Raw genomic sequence first — 23,061 nt, forward strand, 5'->3', positions numbered from 1 at the left:
ATTTCATGAAATACAACCACATTTTTCACCATGTGTGATAAATAGCACCACTGTGAAACTTTTTGCAAAGATTCTTTGTGTACTAGTTGTCAAAACTTCAAAATATTGAATTGGTGTTCTGTCACCTTCATATTGAAAATCTAGGCCAAAAGGAGGCCTAAAATGCCCTTTCCCTCGGCCATCATTTTTGCCAGATTTAGGGCAAAGAAAGTGTCATAGTCCCTTAGAGGATACAGGTTTCTTTGTTGTTTATATATGATAAGATGGTTGCAACACTCCATCTAAGCCTATATGGAGATAGTTTGAAATACTGCACTCACTGACTGTAGCCTGTTAGTTTTGGAAACATTCCCATGAAGCCCTGGAGCCACGACAAGGCCGCCTAGTTGTTCCAGGGTTGTTTTTTTTGTTTGTTTGTTTGTTTTTTTGAAGAAAAACTTACACCTAAAGAAAAGTAGATAAAGCTTCGAAATTCTAAAGATAAAAGATAAAGCTTCAAAATTCCTTTGTGAAAACAGACATCTAGCCTATAGCTTGTCATATGCGGAGTCACTGACCAGTGCCAGCAAAAAAAGAAGAGAAGTTTTAATTGATGAAAAAAATTGCATCATATCAGATTCTTTTGTCTAATGTTAGCCAAAGGACACATTTAAAACTGTCTCATCAGTTCAGCCTGGCATATAAATGTATGCATGATAAGAGCAGTGAGTTGACTTGAATGAATGGGGAATTTTTGCTTTTTTTAGTGTCAGACTACATGCAGACACAGAAGAGCAGAGAGTTATAAGACTGAGGTAGAGATTTTCAGAACTTGTATCAAACCCTCCCCTTAAAGTACAATGTCAGTATAAATAGTTGTGGTGTCCCAAGACTGGGTGTGTTGGCCTCAACAGGTAGTAAGTGTGGTTTAATAACATCTGCTGATATACCTGAGGTGCAATATGACACATTTGATACTTCAAAATAATATATGTTATATGGCAAAAATGCTGCTCCAGGGCACTTTCAGGCCCCTATTTGACAGATTTTCTATATGAAGGAGCCAGAGCACCAATTCAAAAATTTGAAGTTTTTATTACTGGAATATGAAGATTCACTGCTAAAAGTTTCAGAGTGGTGCTATTTATCACACATGGTGAAAAATATGGTTGAATTTCACAAAATTCCAGATTCGTCCCTAATTAAAATAGGTCCTGCAGACAAACTAAACAGCTGAGTACTTCAACGGTGGTTCTAAAATGTCAGTCAAGACCCATACTCAATGATTAAATACTATGAGTCATAATTTACTGATTTAAATGGCATACAGAGAGCTATAAAGACATGGGCGAAATTAAGATTTTCAGTTTTCTTCAAGAAATCAACCCTCCAAAAAAAAAAAAAAATTCACTCAGGCTAGGGCTAAAAGTCTGATTGTTTTGTAATCAGTGAAAAATGAGATGATCCTGTGAATTTCAGGCCTTTAGCTGTTATATTTCAAGAATTATGGCAATGTGAAGTACCTACCAGAATGACGGCTATCAATTGTAGGCCTAAACCTACCCCCATATAATGGGGTGTAAAAGCAAAATGCATACACATATTACAGAGAACCTGTTTCCTACCTTCCTTTGGGACCTAATGGCACACACAGACTGAATATGGTGGAAATCAAAGGTGGTGCTGCTGGAACCTTTTTGGATATTGGTTGAATTTTACATGGAATGACTCCCATACACACATGGACAAAATTGTTGGTACCCCTCAGTTAAAGAAGGAAAAACCCACAATTCTCACTGAAATCACTTGAAACTCACAAAAGTAACAATAAATAAAAATTTATTGAAAATTAAATAATCAAAATCAGCCATCACTTTTGAATTGTTGATTAACATAATTATTTTAAAAAAACAAACTAATGAAATAGGGCTGGACAAAAATGATGGTACCCATAACTTAATATTTTGTTGCACAACCTTTTGAGGCAATCACTGCAATTAAACGATTTCTGTATTTGTCAATTGAGCGTTCTGCAGCTGTCAACAGGTATTTTGGCCCACTCCTCATGAGCAAACAGCTCCAGTTGTCTCAGGTTTGATGGGTGTCTTCTCCAAATGGCATGTTTCAGCTCCTTCCACATATGTTCAATGGGATTCAGATCTGGGCTCATAGAAGGCCACTTTAGAATAGTCCAACGCTTTTCTCTCAGCCATTCTTGGGTGTTTTTGGCTGTGTGTTTTGGATCGTTGTCCTGTTGGAAGACTCATGACCTGCGACTGAGACCAAGCTTTCTGACACTAGGCAGCACATTTCTCTCCAGAATGCCTTGATAGTCTTCAGATTTCATCGTACCTTGCACACTTTCAAGACACCCTGTGCCAAATGCAGCAAAGCAGCCCCAAAACATTACTGAGCCTCCTCCATGTTTCACCGTAGGGACAGTGTTCTTTTCTTCGTATGCTTGGTTTTTGAGTCTATGAACATAGAGTTGATGTGCCTTACCAAAAAGCTCCAGTTTGGTCTCATCTGTCCAAAGGACATTCTCCCAGAAGCTTTGTGGCTTGTCAACATGCATTTTTGCAAATTCCAGTCTGGCTTTTTTATGAGTTTTTTTCAGCAGTGGTGTCCTCCTTGGTCGTCTCCCATGAAGTCCACTTTGGCTCAAACAACGACGAATGGTGCGATCTGACACTGATGTACCTTGGCCTTGGAGTTCACCTTTAATTTCTTTGGAGGTTGCTCTGGGCTCTTTGGATACAATTCCAACGATCCGTCTCTTCAATTTGTCATCAATTTTCCTCTTGCGGCCACGTCCAGGGAGGTTGGCTACTGTCCCGTGGGTCTTGAACTTCTGAATAATATGAGCCACTGTTGTCACAGGAACTTCAAGCTGTTTAGAGATGGTCTTATAGCCTTTACCTTTAAGATGTTTGTCTATCATTTTTTTTCGGATGTCCTGGGACAATTCTCTCCTTCGCTTTCTGTTGTCCATGTTCAGTGTGGTACACACCTTTTCACCAAACAGCAGGGTGACTACTTGTCTCCCTTTAAATAGGCAGACTGACTGATTATGAGTTTGGAAACACCTGTGATGTCAATTAAATGACACACCTGAGTTAATCATGTCACTCTGGTCAAATAGTTTTCAATCTTTTATAGAGGTACCATCATTTTTGTCCAGGCCTGTTTCATTAGTTTGTTTTTTTAAATAATTATGTTAATCAACAATTCAAAAGTAATGGCTGTGTTTGATTATTTAATTTTCTATAAATTTTTATTTATTGTTACTTTTGTGAGTTTCAAGTGATTTCAGGGAGAATTGTTTGTTTTTCCTTCTTTAACTGAGGGGTACCAACAATTTTGTCCACGTGTGTAATTTAACTGCAGAATTTGCAATGATAAAAGGAATTATTTCAAAACAAAAAGATTCTTGAGAAGACTCACAACTTATAAAAGAAAAATTGTGTAAATTGTCAGAGGAATTTATGTTATGTTTATTTTTTAAGAGCATTAGAATTAGTAAACTGAGGTGGAAGATTGAACAGGGGGTCAAAAAGGCATAGCAACGAGAGGTGCAGCAGGATGACCCATTTCGAGAGAACTATCCACTATATTGCCTCTTTGTCTATTATATACTTATTTTGACAGTGTTTCAGAATGAAATTGAATTTTACTGAAAGAAGTAACTTAATTGTGAATTATTATTCATCTGTTTTCTATGCCCACTTACCCTGTGAGTTGCAGAGGGACTTGCTTATAGCCCAGTTTTCGATGAGCAAAAGATGGAATACATCCTGGACAAACCGTCAGTCCATCAGAAAGTCATTAGAAAGAGACAGATATCTCGGTTTGTTTTGATTCTTTGTCTTGCAGGCTCACAGTCATAACTAGGGACAATTTACAATCACAGCTTGACCTACCATTCATGTCTTCTGTTAGGAAACTGGAGAACCAAGAAAAATTCCATAGACATATGAAGAACATGCAAACTCTACACATAAAGGCCTCAGCTGACCTGGTGATCTGAATATAGAACTTTCTAGCTGTGAGGTGACAGTGCTAACTGTTGTACCATTATGATCTAACATTAATATAATATTCATACACAAATATTTAAGACTTTCTTGTATCCTATAGAGAATATGATTTTTTTTAAGTGCTGAATTATGTTCATCTGCAAGCACTTGATTCGTTAAAATTTACCTTCCAAAAAGTGCTGTTATACTAGGTGTGATACTGATTTATTTGGCTCTGTCAAAATAAAACTATATTATCTGCACAGAGGGACATTTTATGTTCAATCTCATGATAATTATCTGTTTAATGTTTGTGTTGTTTCTTAAACATGCAATTAATAGGGTCATTGGATCAGTCCAAACTACATTGGTGACAAATGATAGCCTAGTCTTAGATATCTGTCTAAAGAAATCAGATGACTTCTGCCTTGGAAATTAAACTCAACATTAAATCTTCACAAAACCAAGAGAGGAAAGTTTCTGCAGTGGGCATGAAAAAAAAGTAGAACTTCCATCCACTCCCGCTGACACAAGGCAAAGGACAGGGTTTTACCCTGGACAGATTACACTCCATCATGGGGCCAACATGGACAACCAGACATGCATGTTCACACTCACACCTGTGGACAATTTAGATTCACCAGTTAATCGATCATGTACGTCTTTAGACCAGTCAGTTCAAATCCGGAACCTTTGTACTGTGATTATAACTTGCCCAACTGAAAGCAATTCCTGGTGATGTCTCTCCATTTTTGTTTCCTAGATAGGTATCTTCAGCCATCTTATTTGGTCCTTCTTCTTCAAGGGTTTTAAGTTTTTGGAAAACGTGAATTTATTTCCAGCTTCTTCTATTCAAGTCTTAACCCTACTCGCTTCTGATGACTCTAAGGTCTCTTAGGTTGTTTGATCCAAAGCAGTTAATTAAAACAAGTCAAACTTGCATTTTTTCTTTGAAATGTTTGCAATATTTCAAAAGTGGCCAGCAAATTTGCATGACAGTTATTTGGAAAGACAACTATGCTGTCTATCGGGATAAATGATCCCTTTTTCATATCTCTTGACTTTTTGTAATGGTTTGTAGACTATTATTTGTAAAGTGGCTTTACAAAAGTTACCACAAAATAGGTGTTTTCTTTCACTAATCATGTTTGGCTGGTTGTCCAAGGTGAAATGGGTACTATCCATGTATATGTTACAGGCGAAATTAGAATCCAGGCAGATTTTAAATCCGCCTAGGCAGAATTAGAATTTTGATTTCGCTTAGGCTAGATTGAAATTTGAAGGGTTTTGAATATTTCATGCTCTGTTAATGTAATTATTTGTTTTCCCTAAAATTATGTACCTTGAAATTTGGTTTTAGATACAAGGTAAATAATTACTTTAGAAGTAATGTCAACTTTTGTCCTCAACACTTGGCAAAATAAACAGGGAAAAAATTATGTTGTCAAAGTAGTTTCTGGGTTGTTTTTTCATATACTGTATCCCAAAATCCTGTTAGAGGGTTAGGGTTATTCTTTCTAATATACAGGCTATTGATATATCAAGATTGAAATATGTACAACAACCATGGTAGGATTTTGTGATAGAATTAGAATTTTGACCTCGCCTAGGCGAAATCAAAATTCTAATTCTGTCACGATTTGAGGAGGGCGGACTCAAACAGAGAGCACACTACCAAGGCTAGATGAATTGAAGTGTTTTTATTGCTCGGGAGATGAATAATGGAGGTGGGTGAGAGTAACGGGGTTTGCCTTGGGAAGGGTGAAGACTGAGTGGATCTAGGTCGGGGGGCTCCGGAGCCAGGCATCGGCGGTCGCCGTGGGTCCAGGGGGGGGACCAGAGTGCGGCGGGAGGTGGTGGATGGATCCCTGGCAGCTGGAGGCAGATGAGGACGGGGAGCCGGGGGCGAGGCGGATGCCGGAGGTGTGGGAGACGTCTGACGCTGACGATCTGGGGGGCCGTGATGGAGATTGGGCCAGTTGGCGGCTGACGTCCCGTGGTCCTGTGGGAGAAGCCGATGGGGGCCAGAGGTGGGTCCAAGCCGGAGAGTGGCAGAGTAATCCGGGAGGGGAGCTGGGAGGAGCCGATGCAGAGCCAGAGACGGGTCGAAGCCGGAATGGCCAAAGGCTCTGGGGACGAAGCCGAGTGGGGAATCCAGGAAGGGAAGAACAGACTGAGTAGGGGGTCCAGGAGGGAGGGAAGGGTGCCGAATAGGTTCCGAGGGGATCTCAGGGAGGCAGAGCAGGAGAGAACCTGGACAGCTGGCTTCTAGGCAGGGAAACAGAGAACGTATGTTAGAAACGTTAAATTTCACAAGGAAGGCTGAGGTGAAACAAGCCTTGAGGGTTTGGAAGGCGGTTCGGGCTGTGGGGGACCAGACGAATTTGTGGGCTGTGGAGGTGAGGGCGGTGAAGGAGGCTGCGATTTGACTGTAGTTTTTGATGAAGTGGCGGTAGAAGTTTGGGAAGCCCAGGAACCGCTGAAGCTGTCTGCAGTCCCTGGGCTCCGGCCAATCCTCCACCGCCGCTATCTTGGCTGGGTCCATCCTGACCTTCCCCGCGGCGATGATGTAACCCAGGAAGGGCACCGTCGACATGTAGAAGATGCACTTCTACGCCTTAATAAATAGGCGGTTTTCGAGAAGGTGCTCTAACACCAATCTCACATGCCGACGGTGCTCCTCCATGCTGAGGGAGAAGATCAGGATGTCGTCTAGGTAAACAAAGACAAACCGGTTCAGGAAGTCACGAAGCACATCGTTGACTAGATGCTGGAAGACAGTCGGGACGTTGATGAGGCCGAGGGGCATCACTAAATATTCATAGTGGTCAAGGGGGGTGTAGAAGGCTGTCTTCCACTCATCTCCCTCCCGAATCCGGACCTGATGGTATGCATTGCATAAGTCCAGTTTCGTGAAGATGGTGGCTCCGTGTAGAGGGGTGAAAGCTGAGTCCAGGAGGGGAAGCGGGTATTTATTGTGGACGGTGATTTGGTTGAGCCCCCGGTAGTCCACACAGGGGCGTAGTCCACCGTCCTTTCTCCCCACAAAAAACAAACCTGCGCCAACAGGGGATTTAGAGGGACGAATTAGACCCGCAGCCAATGATTCTCTAATGTAATCTTCCATGGCAATGCGTTCCAGTTTTCACAGGTTGTAGAGTCTCCCGCTGGGTAGGGAGGCGTCTTTCAGGAGTTCAATGGCACAATCGTAGGGTCTATGTGGAGGGAGAGAGAGGGCTTGGTCCTTATCAAAGGCTGGGGCAAGATCATGGTATTCGGGGGGCACGCCGGAGAGATCAGGGGGTTCAGAACGGACAGGAGGCGCAGGACTACCGGGGACTGGGGCAGAGATCATGCAGGTGGCGTGGCAGGAGGGGCTCCATGTCAGAATCCTCCCGTGGGACCAGTCAATGTGCGGGTTGTGGAGACGTAACCATGGGAATCCAAAGACTAGGGGAGAGTGTAGATTTGGGAGAGAACAGAATGAGATAGACTCGGTATGGTTACTGGAAATTCTAATGGTGACGGGGTGGTCTGGAGTTTAACATGGGCTAGACGGTGGCCATTCAGGGAATAGGCAGATAGGGGTGGTTTGATGGGCTCCATAGGGATTTGGAGCTGCCTGACCAACGACTCATCCATGAAGTTGCCCTCGGCTCCCAAGTCCACCTGCGCGGCGACTGTATACTGGTGGTCTCCCCAAATTAGTGAAGTTGCCACCCGGAGGTGAGTCGACAGGGAGGAAATCATGGTACGGCTCACCAGGACCCCCCCGGTCACTGGTGAGCCACGTCTTTTCCCAGCTTGGCCGGTCAGGTGGCAGCATAATGTCCCGCTTCACCGCAATACAGGCAGGCGTTTCGCTGATGGTGGGTCGCCTTCTCCTGGTCGGTGAGGCGGGCCCGGCCAAGGTGCATAGGTTCCTCCCCCGACGCTGGCTGGATGGGAGCGGAGGGCAGTGGCCGACTCTGGGGAGTGGGGTGATGAGGGGGACTGGATCCGGAATTGGGTCTGCGAGTGCCGGAGTAGGGGGGATGGGACAGGACTGGGAGGCGAGGCTGGTGGGATGGAGGTGCCTGGAATCACTTCTCCCACCGCCGCTCCCGAAGCCGGTTGTCCAACCGGATCGTCAGGTCGATGAGCTTGTTCAGGTCCGCCGCCTCTTCCTTGGGTGCGAGTTCGTCCTTTAATTCCTCTCTGAGCCCTCGTTGGAAGGCGTAGCGGAGGGCCGAGTCATTCCAGTCGCACTCGGCCACCAGGGTCTGGAACTCCATGGTGTTGTCGGCCACACTCCGTCCCCCCTGGGTGAGGTCGCCCAATCGTTTAACTGCATTCTGTCCCTGGACAGGATGATCGAATACACGCCTCATCTCAGCGGTAAAGGCAGAGTAGGAGTCACAGGCTGGGTTACTGTTCATCCAGACTGCCGATCCCCAGCGCCGCGCTGCTCCAGTGAGTAAACTAGCGTATATGAGATCTTTTGTTGATCAGTACGATATGTAAGGGGCTGCATGCTGAATACGAGGGATGTCTGCATGAGGAACTCCTGGCAGGTGCCTTGGTCGCCAGCATAATGCTCAGGAGTGGGGATATAGGGTTCACGAAGCGGAGGAGAGGGTGGAGCAGCGACAGTAGGGGCTGGTGGCTGAGGTGGTGGGAAAACTGGGGGAGACTCTGTTCGGCTGACAACTGGACGAGGGACGAGGCTACCTGGTTCAGTTGGGCTGTAATGCTTTCCATTTGCTTGTTCATATGACGGGTGGTAAAGGCTAGAGCCTTCAGGGCTTGGCTGTGCTGATTCAGTAGGACTGGGGCGGAAGCTACCTGGGACATTTGGCTAGACAAGGCTGTGAGTTGGGCGTTCATGTGCTGGCCAGTGTCGGTAAGCTCACGGAGGGTCTGGTGGTGTTGTCCGAGGAGGTTACCTTGACTGGCTACCGCTTGCATGACGTTGGGTGGAGTGGGCAGGGGGCTCTGGAGCCGGGGATCAGCGGTCGCCGTGGGTCCAGGGGGGGACCCAGAGTGCGGCGGGAGGTGGTGGATGGATCCCTGGCGGCCGGAGGCAGACGAGGACGGGGAGCCGGGGGCGAGGCGGATGCCGGAGGTGTGGGAGACGTCTGACGCTGACAATCCAGGGGGCCGTGATGGAGAATGGGCCAGTCGGCTGCTGACATCCCGTGGTCCCGTGGGAGACACCGGGGAGGAACGCCGGCGGCGAAGAGGAGCCGATGGGGGCCAGAGGTGGGTCCAAGCTGGAGAGTGGCAGAGTAATCCGGGAGGGGAGCCGGGAGGAGCCGATGCAGAGCCAGAGACGGGTCGAAGCCGGAATGGCCAGAGGATTCGGGGACGAAGCTGAGTGGGGAATCCAGGAAGGGAAGAACAGATCGAGTCCAGGAGGGAGGGAAGGGTGCCGAATAGGTTCCGAGGGGATCTCAGGGAGGCAGAGCAGGAGAGAACCTGGACAGCTGGCTTCTAGGCAGGGAAACAGAGAACGTATGTTAGAAACGTTAAATTTCACAAGGAACACTTGAATGGCTAGAGAGCGACTGACTGTTCGGTTTAGTTCAACAATCTGGCAAGGTGTGGAAGGTTCAGCCAGTCTTTATTGCAGTAGGAGTAATCACGGTAATGAGGTGCAGTCCGGGTCTCGGGGAGAGGCTAATCACCTGAGTGGAGGCAGCTGTGAGGCCACGCTCCACTCAGGTGCAGCACTGAGGAGAGAGCAGAGGAAGAGGAGAGCAAGAGAGAGAGAGGGAGAGGAGAGCAAAGGAGGGAGAGGGGAGTAAAAGAGGGGGAGTAAAAAGGGGGGAGACATATAGGATGGGGTATTTGGGATGCCAGGTAGGAAAAGGGGAAAGGAGAGGGCCCTGACAAATTCTGCCTAGGCAGATTCTAAATCTGCCTGGATTCTAATTTGGCCTGTGACATATACATTACATATTTTTAAAAATATAATGGCAATATCTAAATTTTTTACCTTGAGTTTAACCTTGAAAAATCATACAAGGTCAAATGTTACATCCCCAGTGGGAAGCCTATATTTTGTTTCTGATACAAACAATGTGTCTATCTTGTACCGTTTTGAAGTTACAATGCAGTCAAAATTTATGACCTCGAGTTTGACCTTGAAATATCATTCATGTTCAAATGAAACATCACAAACTGAAATCTCAACATGGTTGCTGGTCTGCACCAGATACCATAAATCTACCTTCCACCCTTTTGAAGGTATATGATATTTTTGTAAAAGGGACCTTTGACCTATTTTTGCACCAATTGACCCAAAAATCTAATAATTATGCTGAGGGGAAGTCATTAATAGCCCACCTGTGAAATAGTGAAATATGGACTTGTTAGACCTCACACACACACACACACACACACACACACACACACACACACACACACACACACACACACACACACACACACACACACACACACACACACACAGCCTAAATGGAAAGAAAGGGCTCAATGACTGCAATTTTAGCCCATTTGTATTTGCAAAGCCGCTCAAGCTCTGTCGAGTTGTACAGTGATTGTGAATGAACAGCCCTTCTCAAGTCTACCCAAAAATTTTCATCTGCGTTTTACAAACATTTCTTTGTAGCTTTGACTGTATGCTTTAGGTCCTTGTCTTTATTGAAAACAAATCTTCTTCCAAGTCACAGTTATCTTGCAGACTACACCAGCTTGTCATTCAGGATTTCCGTATTCTTTGCTGCATTAATTTCAACCTCTACCCTATCAAGCCCTCTAAGGGCTGCTTCAAAGTGACCTGCAAAGGCAGTTCTTCATTCAAAGATTGAAGCCAAATGTGTAAAAGCAAGGGAGGAGGTCAGAGAAACCAAGGTATGTTTACAATAGATGTTAATCATTAGGGCTGCACAGTTGAATTTAAATCTGTTTAGGAAGTTTGAAAAAATGATTCCTATCTTGAAAGCCTTTCAGTGGTCATCTGTACTGCAGATGCAGTGCTATTACATTGTCAGACCAATCTACACAGTGCATTTTTGTGGGTAATGTAAAATTTATGTTAGGTACCAATCGACACGTTCATGTAAGATTCGTGTTTTTTTTCACTTCTAGATCCCAGTTTGATCATAAACTGTACAATGAGGCTGACTCGTACACTCTATGACCTGATCCCCAGCCCAGCACCAGACCATATTCACCGCGCTGTGTATTCTGGGAATACACACAGTAGTTTCAAGATGGCGGCGAGCAGGAGGCTGGCCAAGGTAAATCTCCCGATCCCGTTATTTTTTACAAAACATTTAATGCACTGGCTGCTCTTGGATGGGTTCGCCGTTTGCCGAAGGTCATATAAGTGTGTGAATGTACAATTAGTGGCGTTTTTTGACTGTAAATAGAAAAGAGCGATCGCCACTTGACACCTAGCTGAGGAGATATGAACGTTCGGTAGCAGGGCACCGGCAAATTAGGCCGGAGAGTCCACAGCCAACCCTCCGACGACGACTGAGGAACTCATGCTACATTTTCTAACCGGCTTTGGACGTCAGGCAGACATGATTTGTGTGACTGAGGGAGTGAGCTTAATGTAGCCAACGTTACACGGTGTGTGCGTTTCCCCAGTATAAGCCGTTTGCTATTCGGCTGCATTGCTATCCCCAGCTCTTTGCTGCGTTTCAGCTAGCCAGCAGTGAGTCCGCTAAAGTCACGGTTAGCCAGGTTTTGCGGTTTGTTATTAGGGAATGGGTGGGGGTGAACTTTGTGTAAATCTACAGTTAACACTCCCCAATCCTGTCACGAGGAAGCGACAGGCAGTACATGACAGTTTGGTATTGTAAAGTGGCAGGAGCACATTACGCAAGGTATGCGTTGTGTTCAGTTTTTTGAATGCGATTAAAGTGAGGTTGTTTGTATCTTTTTCCAATCCCTGTACCCGCATTCCAGCCAAATGATCATACTATTAAATCTACCAATTACGATGATTGTTTTTGTTTTTTTGTGTATGTCCGTGGTTGAGCTGATGTACCAGTTACCGTTGTTAGCTTCGACGATACAAAACTGAAAGCACGAAGACCGACGGACAGTGAATGTGGCCTGTAACATTATCTGATCACTAGAATCTGTTCATGGCGAAGTTAAACTAACTAGGACCAGCAGAAAGTGACTCAAAACTGACAATTTTTAACTTACTTACAAGTATACAATATTCATATGCTTTGTTTGACATACAAAGCATAGCTACTTACTTTACATTTTCAGTGTTTGCTATTCACGAAACCAGGAAGCGTTCGGGTTAGGTGAAAAACATACGAGGAAAAATACGTCATTTCTCCTTCTGTTTTGCATAACCACTTAAAGATAATTAAGTTGAAGAAAATGTTGAAGTCAGGACTCCAAATTGTTAAGGAGTCTTCAGAAGCAGTATTTCTCATGACTTATTTTGTCGAAGTGGCAAATGCTTCTGCCATGTGGAGCAACATGTGGCATTAGTATACTGTTTGATCGATCGATCTATCTATCTACAAATATATATTTTTAAACTGCAAATATTGAAAAGTTTACACTTGACCATCTCACATTTTATCAGTTTTTTTTTCTGTGCGTATGTATATTATTAAGCAAAGCATGTAAAATTTTCATATTTGTGGTTACAGAACATGCATTGAGCGGGTATGATAGGTGATGTATGGACGATATATATACTTTTTCTTGTATTTAATGGCTTTATCATGATGTATTTTAATGCATTAAAAACCTTGTTAGCAAGGACTTAGTCATATAAAACAAGGTGTTGGGGAAGTCGTTTTCTTGAGGGGGTGAATGCTGTTGGACACCAGAGCTGGCTACTTTTTTTCTCTGGCTGACTTTTCCATATGCGTGTGGAAAACCCTATAAAATGCAGCATATATACAATTTTGCAGTATTGATAAGATGCCTGTGAAACTTTTAAATACAGCAGTATACATTACTACTCTTATGGAGTCGAAGCCTGCTGGGTCTGTTTGACTTAACATTGTGATTACTGTCGCTCATTGGCAATGAACGATAGCATCGTTTATCAGCTCAGTCTTCCACTGTATGCTTTGTCTCTCAGGAACTTGAAGAGATTCGCAGGTCTGGAATGAAAAACTTCAGAAACATCCAAGTTGAGGAATCAAACCTATTGTCATGGCAAGGGCTCATTGTTCCTGTAAGTAGCACTTCTTTTTTGACTCCTCTAAAATATGCATACATCTCTGCAATATTGGCCGACAGTTTACTTTTTTAACCTGCTTCATGTACTTTTAGGACAACCCTCCTTATGACAAAGGTGCATTCAGGATTGAAATCATTTTCCCCGCCGAGTACCCTTTCAAGCCTCCCAAGATTACATTCAAGACAAAGATCTATCACCCCAACATTGATGAAAAGGGCCAGGTGTGCTTGCCTGTGATCAGTGCAGAGAACTGGAAGCCTGCCACCAAAACTGACCAAGGTGGGTGTATTACTGGTATGGAGAGGTCCACTCAGTATGCCAAAGCTATATGATTATTTTTTGTGTTCAGTCTTACTTGATTGACAGTGAAATTGTTAGATAAAAGTGCTAATTAAAAAAAATAATATCCCTGTCAGTATCTTACTGTATGGAGCAAACAGTTTTTTGTTTAAAAGTTTTCACATTTGTTTTTTAATGTGCTAGCACAAGATCTTCATCTTAATAAGTATCACTATAGCTTACGCTTAGAGCTGGCTTTGCTAGAATGACAATTTCATCTAGAAAATGAAAATGTTTATCCATAATAGCATTACAATTTTCCACATATGTGCGTTGTTTGAGTAAAAAAACAAATAAAAATGCAAATTGACATGACTTTGTCAAGGCTTAACCTGCTCTATTGTGGACAGTGTTCGAATACAAAAAGCTTTCAGTCTGTTGCATTTACACTTCACCATACTGTTTTATGTCACAATGGAAATGTGAATGCAATCTGTCAGTTCTGTCGTCAAGGCAGGTCTTTATTTAGAACATCACTTTCTCAATCAGTTTCGATCTCAGGACAGCCATCACTGTGAGGACAGGAAATGCGGCATAGATTTGCCCCAGATTTACACAATAGAATAAGATATCACAGACTGTATTTGAAGTTAGTACACAACATTGACAACAATAATTTGCAAATTATATTATGTGAAACCGTTTGATTGCTGTACTCCATACTAGTTGTTATTGTTAAAATTTCAATTGCTTTCAGCTTTTGTTATTTCTGTACATACAGTCTCAACAGATATCTTGCATTATGAATGAGCTGTTTTTAACATTGGATATATGTGTGACACTGAGCTAGGGATTGACTAAAATTATTTGTTTTCTTTTCATGGGTGATGTTGATATCAATTACTAGGCATTGAAAGAGGCAGATAACCAATATTTGGAACCGTTATACATTAAAAATTATTTATTAACATCACATCATAGCAGAGTACCTATTGTTCATAATTTTTTTATGTATAGGGATTACTGTTACTGAATTTGTACATACATTCATTCATTATTATGTATTAACAGCATGTGATAGCAGGAAACCTGCCATTCATATACTAATGCTGGACTAATTTACTGGAGCTTCTCCACTCAGTAAATATGCTAGTTGGACCTGTTCTATAATCAGTCTCTTTCCATGATTGGTTGTAACTTGTAACATGTACCACTGATTAAGAAAGTGGGTGGGACATTGCTTGAGACCACAGAGTGAAGACAGAAAGAGAGAGAGAGCTGGCTGTATCAGAGCTGAAGCAGCACATTGAAAAAATTTAAAATGCCGAATATTGACCTCAATAAATGGTTGGATCGATTATCAGTCAGTCCCTACACTGAACCATTGGGAGTCATTGTAGGGTAACAAAGTCCAAACCAGGAAGTCCAAACTTAAAAATGTATGTTCCTTGTATAGGTGGACAGTTGTGTGTTAGGCTGTATAGGGCTGACAGGAGAGATTAGCGAGGGTAAGGGCGGAGATTAAACCAGCTGAGACTCCACAGAGGACTGTCTGTCTTCTGTCTTGCAACATACTGACTGTAATGCACAATTTGATAGTTTATTGTGTAAAAAGAAGGAAGGTGATGGTAAATGTTTTTTCTGTAATTCAGACAATTTATTGGACAGAGATTTGTCTCTCTTTGAAATCAAAGAATCTCTGTATGTGGACAGTTCCAGTCAAAAGTTTGGACACACTTTCTCATTCAGTATTTTTATTTATTTTAATTATTCTCTACATTGTAGATTGATACTGAAGACATCAAACTATGAAGAACACATAGAGAGTTCTGTAGTAAACAAAAAGTGTTAAATCAGAATATGTTTTATATATTCGATAACTTTTCGGTAGCCCCCCTTTGCTTTGAGGACAGCTTTGCTCACGCTTGGCATTCTCTATCAGCTTCATGTCTTAGTCTCCTGGACTGGTTTTAAATTAGCAGCTGTGCCTTGTCAAAATTCAATTTATGGAATTACCTGCATTCTTAATGTGTTTGAGACCATCAGTTATGTTGTGCAGAGGTAGGGTTAGTACACAGTGGATGGCCCAGTTTGACTGCTGTTGTAATCCATAGTATGGCAAGAACCACTCAACTCAGTAAAGAGAAACGACAGTCCATCATTACTTTAAGACACAAAGATCAATCGATTGAAAATTTCAAGAACTTTGAATGTATCCCTAAGTGCAGTCACAAAAGCCATCAAACACTGCAGTGAAACTGGCTCACATGAGGACCATCCCAGGAAAGGAAGACCAAGAGTTACTTCTGCTGCAGGGTATAAATTCATTAGATTAACCAGCCTCAGAAACTGCAATTTCATGTATTTCTACATGGCAGGGGTAACACAACATTAAGGAAGGTGCGAGAAGAAGAAATTGGTCCGAAAGGCAAAGAACTTCTGATTACAATGTTGGACAGAGGGAGATGGAGGAAGATCTTTAATCATGTCACCGATTCCGTCAAATGCAGTTAATGAAATGAAAGACATTAACAGCACCTCAGATTAGAGCCCACATAAGTTCTTCAGAGTTCAAGTAGCAGACAAGTCTCAACATCAACTGTTCATTGGAGACTGTACACATCAGGTCTTCATGGTGCAAAGAAGCCACTATTGAGGATGAATAACAACAAAAAGAGAATTGTTTAGGCCAAGAAACACATGGAATGGACAGCAGACCAGTGGAAATTTGTTCTTTGATCTGATGAGTCCAGATTTGAGATTTTTGGTTCCAACTGCCTTGCTATTGTAAGACCAGAGAAGGTGAGCTGATGATTTCTGCATGTGTGGTTCCCACCGTGAAGCATGGTGGAGGAAGTGTGACTGTGGGGATGTTTGCTGGTGACGCTGTTGATTTATTTAAAATTGAAGACACACTGAACCAGCATGGCTACCACAGCATACTGCAGCGCCATCTGGTTTGTGACTACTGGGACCATGAACAAGGACGATGACCCCAGAAACACCGTTAGGCTGTGTAAGGGCTATTTGACTGAGAAGGACAGAGATGGAGTGCTCCGTCAAATGACCTTGCATATATAATTGCCAAACCTAAGCCCAACTGAGATGGTTTGGGATGAGATGGACAGAGTGAAGGAAAAGCAACTGACATGTGCTCAGCATCTCTGGGAAGTCCTTCAAGACTGTTGGAGAACCATTCCAGAATCATTCCAGGACCTCATGAAACAGATTGAGAATGCCAAGAGTGTGCAAAGCTGTCATCAAAGTCAAGGGGGCTACTTTAATTAAAGAATCTGATTTATTCAAAATCAGCATAAAACATGGTCTGCTTTCACACTTTTTTGTTTGACATAATTCCATATGTGTTCTTCCAATAGTTTTGATGTCTCCCATACAAGTCTAAAATAATAATTAAAATTGATAGACCATTGAATGAGAAGGTGTGTCCATACTTGTGACTGGTACTGTATGTCTGCCTCTTGTTTGCTTTCCTTTATTTGATCAGCTCCAAATGTGGTATGTGTAATTATGAGAATTCAAAGACATGCAGTGTCCCGTTTGTAGTCATTCGGATGAATGATTTTCAATAAATATTAAACACGCATTTAACTGCAGTCTTACTATAGTAGGACTGGGGCAAACCGAGACAGTAGTGTGTCACAAAAATGACTACGCCTTGTCAATGCATGGATTCGCCAGAAGAACAAGCTGCAGATAAGGTTTTTGCAGTGACAATGTAAAATTTGAGAGTATTTAGATGGAGAATAATAGTGCATTGCTCTGTAAGAACTGGAAATAGCTGATCATACCATACACCTGCATTAACCCCTAAAGAGAAAGCATTCTGCAGCGCTTTGCCGAGACTAGAGAAATAGACAGCGCTGTCCTGAGGACCGCACCACGAAGCAAGTTAGAAATAGCTGGGCTTTCTTTGCGCAAGTCATCTTGACAAAAACGAAAACCCCAGTCAAAGATAACAGGTAGTAAGAAGGTGGTTATCAGCTTTCTTTATTGACTCAGACTTTCAGCTTCTGACTTTTTGCGCGTTCAAACAAAAGTGGGCATTCAGTGTGCCATGTGACTCCCCTCTGGCACGAAACGAAACCATCCTGTTCAGCTGCTTCAGTCAGCAGGTTGTTTTAAGAACAATGAGAAACATAAAATGTATGATGGTAGAAAGCATTGCGACTGTACATGGTGCAAGAAGGGAACGCTGGTAGAGAATTGGTGAACATGCATAATATATTTATTTTATTGATGAATGCAGGGACTTATTTCTAACTGACAACGCCACAACGTTATTAAGCATTTAACATCATAAACCATCCATCCATCCATTCTCTATACACCGCTTTATCCTCACTGGTGTCGTGGAGGGTGCTGGAGTCTATCCCAGCTGACTCGGGCGAAGGCAGGGGACACCCTGGACAGGTCGCCAGCCTGTCACAGGGCTACATATACAGACAGACAATCACACTCACATTCACATCTATGGGCAATTTAGAGTCATCAATTAACCTCAGCATATTTTTGGACTGTGGGAGGAAGCCGGAGTACCCGGAGAAAACCCACGCATGCACAGGGAGAACATGCAAACTCCATGCAGAAAGATCCCAGGCCCACCCCGGGATTTGAACCGGGGATCTTCTTGCTGCAAGGCGAAAGTCCTAACCACTGCTCCACTGTGCAGCCCACATCATAAACCACTAAACTTAATATATTAAAACATTATATTGTATTGAAGTGCATTTAGGTCTGACACTGTCCCATAATGCAGGATATCATGTTATTTCCTGGCCAAATCGAAGTGAAATTAATGTTACTGATTGAATATCCTCTGAAACAAATACTAATCAACTTAATAATTTTCTAATCTGTGTTCGATCAGCTGCAGTACTAGCAGCGTAAATGGAGTTGACAACAAATCAGGACCAAACATTAAAAACATATTCATGTGCATCACCAACTTAAAAACATGTTGGGTTCCCATGGCAACGCAGTGCATACAGTGTGTGATTCAGTCACTATGTGGTTTCATTCAGAGATTTTAGTAACACACAGTCATTATGTTTACAGATACAACATATTCCCTCAGCTGAGAATCTGTATCACTCGTGTTCAGACTAGGTCAGACCTGGTAACATTTCCATGTCACGTTCAACACAAGTGTGAACTAGATCGTCATGTTAATGGATAGACATGCACAAGCAACAGCACTTTGAGTTGTGTGAAGTGATTTAAGGAAGGACTCTTCCTCATTTCAGCCCCAGCATTTGTCTAAAAGCATCACAGGGAGCGTGTAAATGCAGTTATTGTGCCAAAATCGTGACACACCTTTTTCACCTGCTCTACAATTTCAAGTCTACAAGGCAACAAATGAGATGTCTATAGTAGTAATACCTTACTGCAATGCAAACTGACACCACCAGCTTAAGATTAATGCTACTCACCAGTAGGAAATGTAATCCGTTTTTTCCCCACAAGACATTAACTGTTTTCTTCCACTTGTTCAGAACTACCGGTTTTCTCTCCCGAGTTTGTTTGATACTTGCAGCATCAGAGAGCAGCAGGATTCTATGTGCATCCCCAGAGAGAGAGTTGCTCACATTTGTACATGGAACAACAACACCAGTAACTTCTAACTCTTACAATTATAAAGTATCTTAAGAGTGTAGGGTGAGCATCTGCTGCAAAGTCACACTTGTCAGCTTACATGTGTTCACATCGGATAGGTGAGCTGTCACAAACAGAATGGCAATTTTTTACAACTATTCTTTCATAGTTTATGATATACACTTTTGCATATCTGGAGCATCAGACAGCAGTGGGGTTCACGAGTGTCTTTACAAAAGAGAGCTGTGTGCACTTTTGCATGAAGCAACAGTAGTACCTTCAATACTTAGATTAAATTATAAGTTCTGTAACTTTTCGTCTTATTGAAAATAAGCCATCATTGTCATCACTATATGACTATGACTGCATTTGTATAGATGTGCAGTGATTTCCTAATACAGGTTTGATAGTTGCTGTAATTTCTAATATTATGTTCAGTGTTATGGTTGTCTGGTGATTGGTCCATTCAAAATTGAATGTACCAATTCTGTCACTACTTCTAAAAAGGTGGAATTGTGAATATGAAATTCTATCAGTTGCTTTGTTACTGAGCTCAGCTACAGATTACGTTTGTGTGTGTGTTTGTATCGTTTTTTTTTTTTTTTTGTCCAAGCACAAATTTCTGGATAATAATCCAGAGTCATTAGGGTGGTTTATCTGTGATATATGCTTTCATTGTGCACCATCTAACAGTTCCAAGTTATATGAGCAGTAAGTTATATGTTATATGATGCATAGATGAACACAAAGAGGAAAGCATAACTAACAAATTTCGTGATCATTTGTGGCAAATGAAAATAATTTGAATAAAAAGTTAAGATCATTGCATTATTAAAGTAAGCTTGAAGACTATTGTGGTCTTTCTTTAAATCCTAAAAGCATTTACCTGATGTACTGCTGCATCATACAGTAAGCTTATTGTAAACTAGCCACCACCAATGACAGTTGTTTTAATCTTCATATCTGTGGACTGTGTTGTGGTGTCTGATACTTATTGTATGCCAACCACTTTTATCCTTTATGGGTGTTTCCAGATGTTTATCCAGTGAGAGTTCCATGTAGAGAAATGGTGCATCTACGTGCTGTAGTGCATTACAGTATGACAATAATTCTTGCCTGGTAAATCCTGTATTCCTGTTGAGTTTCCAGGTGTCCTAGCATGTAAACACTGCACTGACAGCTAAATGGCAAAGCTCTGTCAACAGACCTTTTCTTCAGCACATAAATTCTCTACCAGGAGAGTATCACAGATCACTCTGTCATGACTATTTAAACAAAAATGAAGCAACTTAAGAGTGCATATCTGGATTTTACATTGATGCAGTAGCTATGCTTAGCAAGAGTCCAGTCAGATTTGATTAAATTACAGTAGACTTAAAATTAAAATGAAGAGCAAAAAAAATGCAGCCGCTCACATTTATTTGGCAGTTAGTTGTCAATATTGTCAATTGTATCCATGAAGTACTTAATGGGCTGATCAGTAATGTGGTACTGCAACTAATGTAATCTTTTCAGGCTCTTTACTACCAGTTTTGCATTTTCTAGTGAGAGTGAAAATCAGGGCTATAGTTGAGATAAGAAAAGCATTGTTTGTACCTAACTTATTTCGTTGGCTGTGTGTTTTCCAGTAATTCAGTCCCTCATTGCGCTGGTGAATGACCCGCAGCCAGAGCATCCCCTGAGGGCAGACCTAGCAGAAGAATACTCTAAGGACCGTAAAAAATTCTTGAAGAATGCGGAAGAGTTTACAAAGAAACACGGCGAAAAGCGGCCAATGGACTGATCACCTGACAAGAGTGTTGCCCTCTCTCTGTTTCTTTCTCTCCCTCTTCTCCTGTCTCACCTACCTGACCAAATACTGATCTTCCTCTTCCCTATCTGCTACAATCCTGCCCCCACCCCAACACCTTCCTCGCTTTCTCCTCTTCCTCCTTGCTCCCCTACGCCACTCCTCCTTGCAGCCCTGGAGCCGCCCAGCTGAAGCTAGGCAGCGGCAGCCTCAGCCTTGCTCCCCATCCAGGACTCTCTGTGGATCAGACAGCTTCCTCTTCCTCCTTTTCCTCCTTCTCAGTCATAAATTTCCAGACCATTTCTAACTTTCTACTCTTTCTAAAAGTGAAAAATGGAAAAAAGATATGCTAGGGGAACACAATGTTCAGATGAAGAGTTAGATGGAACTACTCAGTGATGTGTTCATTTTCTGTTGGCATCCCCCCTATAAACAAAAAATCTTGTTTTAAACAGATATCACTTAGAAATGTTTTTTTTTTCTGAAGTACTATTTTTTTTGAAGAGCAGAAAAGAACCGGCCAATTGCTCTGTTTTCCCAATTTGCCCTGTCATATATTGTCATTTAACCTGAAAAAAATGTGACAGAAAGAAACTGTAGCTAGGAAGTGTGTGCTGAAGGAAACCTTTCCCTTTTTCACCTCCACTGCTTCTAGACTTGCACTGTACTTACAGGAACAGTTCCTCTCAAATCTCCTACCCCACAGTTTGTGAACCACTAAGCCACATGAATTGAATTGCTTTTGCTTAAAATAAGGCTTTTAGAGTGTCAAAGTACACACAATTGGTTTCAACTCCAAACATCCAGTTACAATCTGCAGGCCTTGAAACCAAAATTAGTGCACTATCCCCACATTTTCTCAGATATACATTGGATGGATTTTTGCAGCACAGATCTGTAGCACTCTCAGACCATGCTGATAAAACTTTCTGCATACATTCAAGCTATCGTGTTTTCTTTTCCTTAGTAATCATTTGCTTTTTTTCAGTTATTTTCTTTTGATTGACACTTTATATATGAAATCGGTCACAAAGTGGGAAAAATGTGTTTGATTAATTAGAATTTTTCATGCATGTCCCCTCTCCCACTGCTGGGTACCCCAGTGATACCACCTATCCAGTTAGAAACAAAGCCCTTTACCACACTTCGACATATTTCAGCTGGGGAAGCTGGAGAAGCTGGAGAAGGATGTACTCAGCTTAATGAAGCTCAGCTCCTGGAGATGGTCCTAGAAACAAGCAGCTTGAAGGCAGCTGGGAGAGGGCTGGCTGTCTGGGGATGTGTCAGGACATGGAAAGGGACTGCAGTGGCCAAAAAACCACCATGTAACAGCTATTTGATTTGGTCCCAATATTGTTTCATAATAAAGATGGCTAACCACTTGGCCTCACTGTCTGTCTGGTAGTTAAGTGGATGTTGCATGTGTTTCATTTGTGATGACTAGACAAGAACAGGACTAATCCAAGTGTGTCATGATTTGATAGTTTGGTAGATATCAAATGAACTGATTGAGATTAATTAACATGTTTCATTATACAGTTCCTACATAGTGTCACAAAACTCCCACCTCAACAGTCAAGTTTCTAGAGCCCATAACATTAAAGTCTAAGGTAGTTTTTTTTTTTTTTTTTTTGAAGAAGCTTATTTTCTGGTTCCATAGTCCTTATTCATTTTTCCCATATGAAATCATGTTTACTATGGATCCCATCCATGTGACATTATTTTAAACGGTAGTCATTTGTGAGATTATATTGTAACTAAAATTTGAAGCCACATTGAATATGGAATATGAATAGATGTAGGTATTTCAGTTTAGGCTTTATGCCATGAAGGTGTGGGACAAAATATGCAGATAACAATTATGCTCTTTCTTGCTTTAACTCACTTGTAAGTTAATTCAACAAAATGTACAGAGGCATTCTTCTAGACAGTAGCAATGTAGTAGCATACAGTCACGTAAAATTATTGTCGTGTTTGACCTACTCAGACAATGAAACACCTTAGAAGCTAGCACATTCTCTGAAATTTGGACTTTGAGGAGGACTTTCCAAACCCGTCCATTTCTTATTTTTCAGCCAATACGTAGAGGCTCTGCTAGTGTGCTGAGAATCATTATCCTGTTGGAAGGTCTACTTCAGGTTCAGGTTCAGCTTTTAGGCAGATGGCCTCACATTATTTCCAAGCACTGATACAATGAGGAGGTTAAAGCTGAA

General features: G+C 42.2%; 1 protein-coding gene across 1 annotated transcript; it reads left to right on the forward strand.

The window, feature by feature from the left end:
• The first annotated feature begins 11,119 nt into the window (after positions 1-11,119).
• LOC110971799 (ubiquitin-conjugating enzyme E2 L3) lies at positions 11,120-22,233 on the forward strand. The gene is made up of 4 exons (XM_022222205.2): positions 11,120-11,239; positions 13,066-13,161; positions 13,260-13,446; positions 20,688-22,233. Exons 1-4 carry the CDS (start codon positions 11,213-11,215, stop codon positions 20,840-20,842), a joined length of 465 nt encoding a protein of 154 aa, XP_022077897.1. The 5' UTR covers positions 11,120-11,212; the 3' UTR covers positions 20,843-22,233.
• The last annotated feature ends 828 nt before the right edge of the window (positions 22,234-23,061 follow it).

Source organism: Acanthochromis polyacanthus, chromosome 7 (assembly GCF_021347895.1).
Source record: "Acanthochromis polyacanthus isolate Apoly-LR-REF ecotype Palm Island chromosome 7, KAUST_Apoly_ChrSc, whole genome shotgun sequence".
NCBI classification, from domain to species: Eukaryota; Metazoa; Chordata; class Actinopteri; family Pomacentridae; genus Acanthochromis; species Acanthochromis polyacanthus.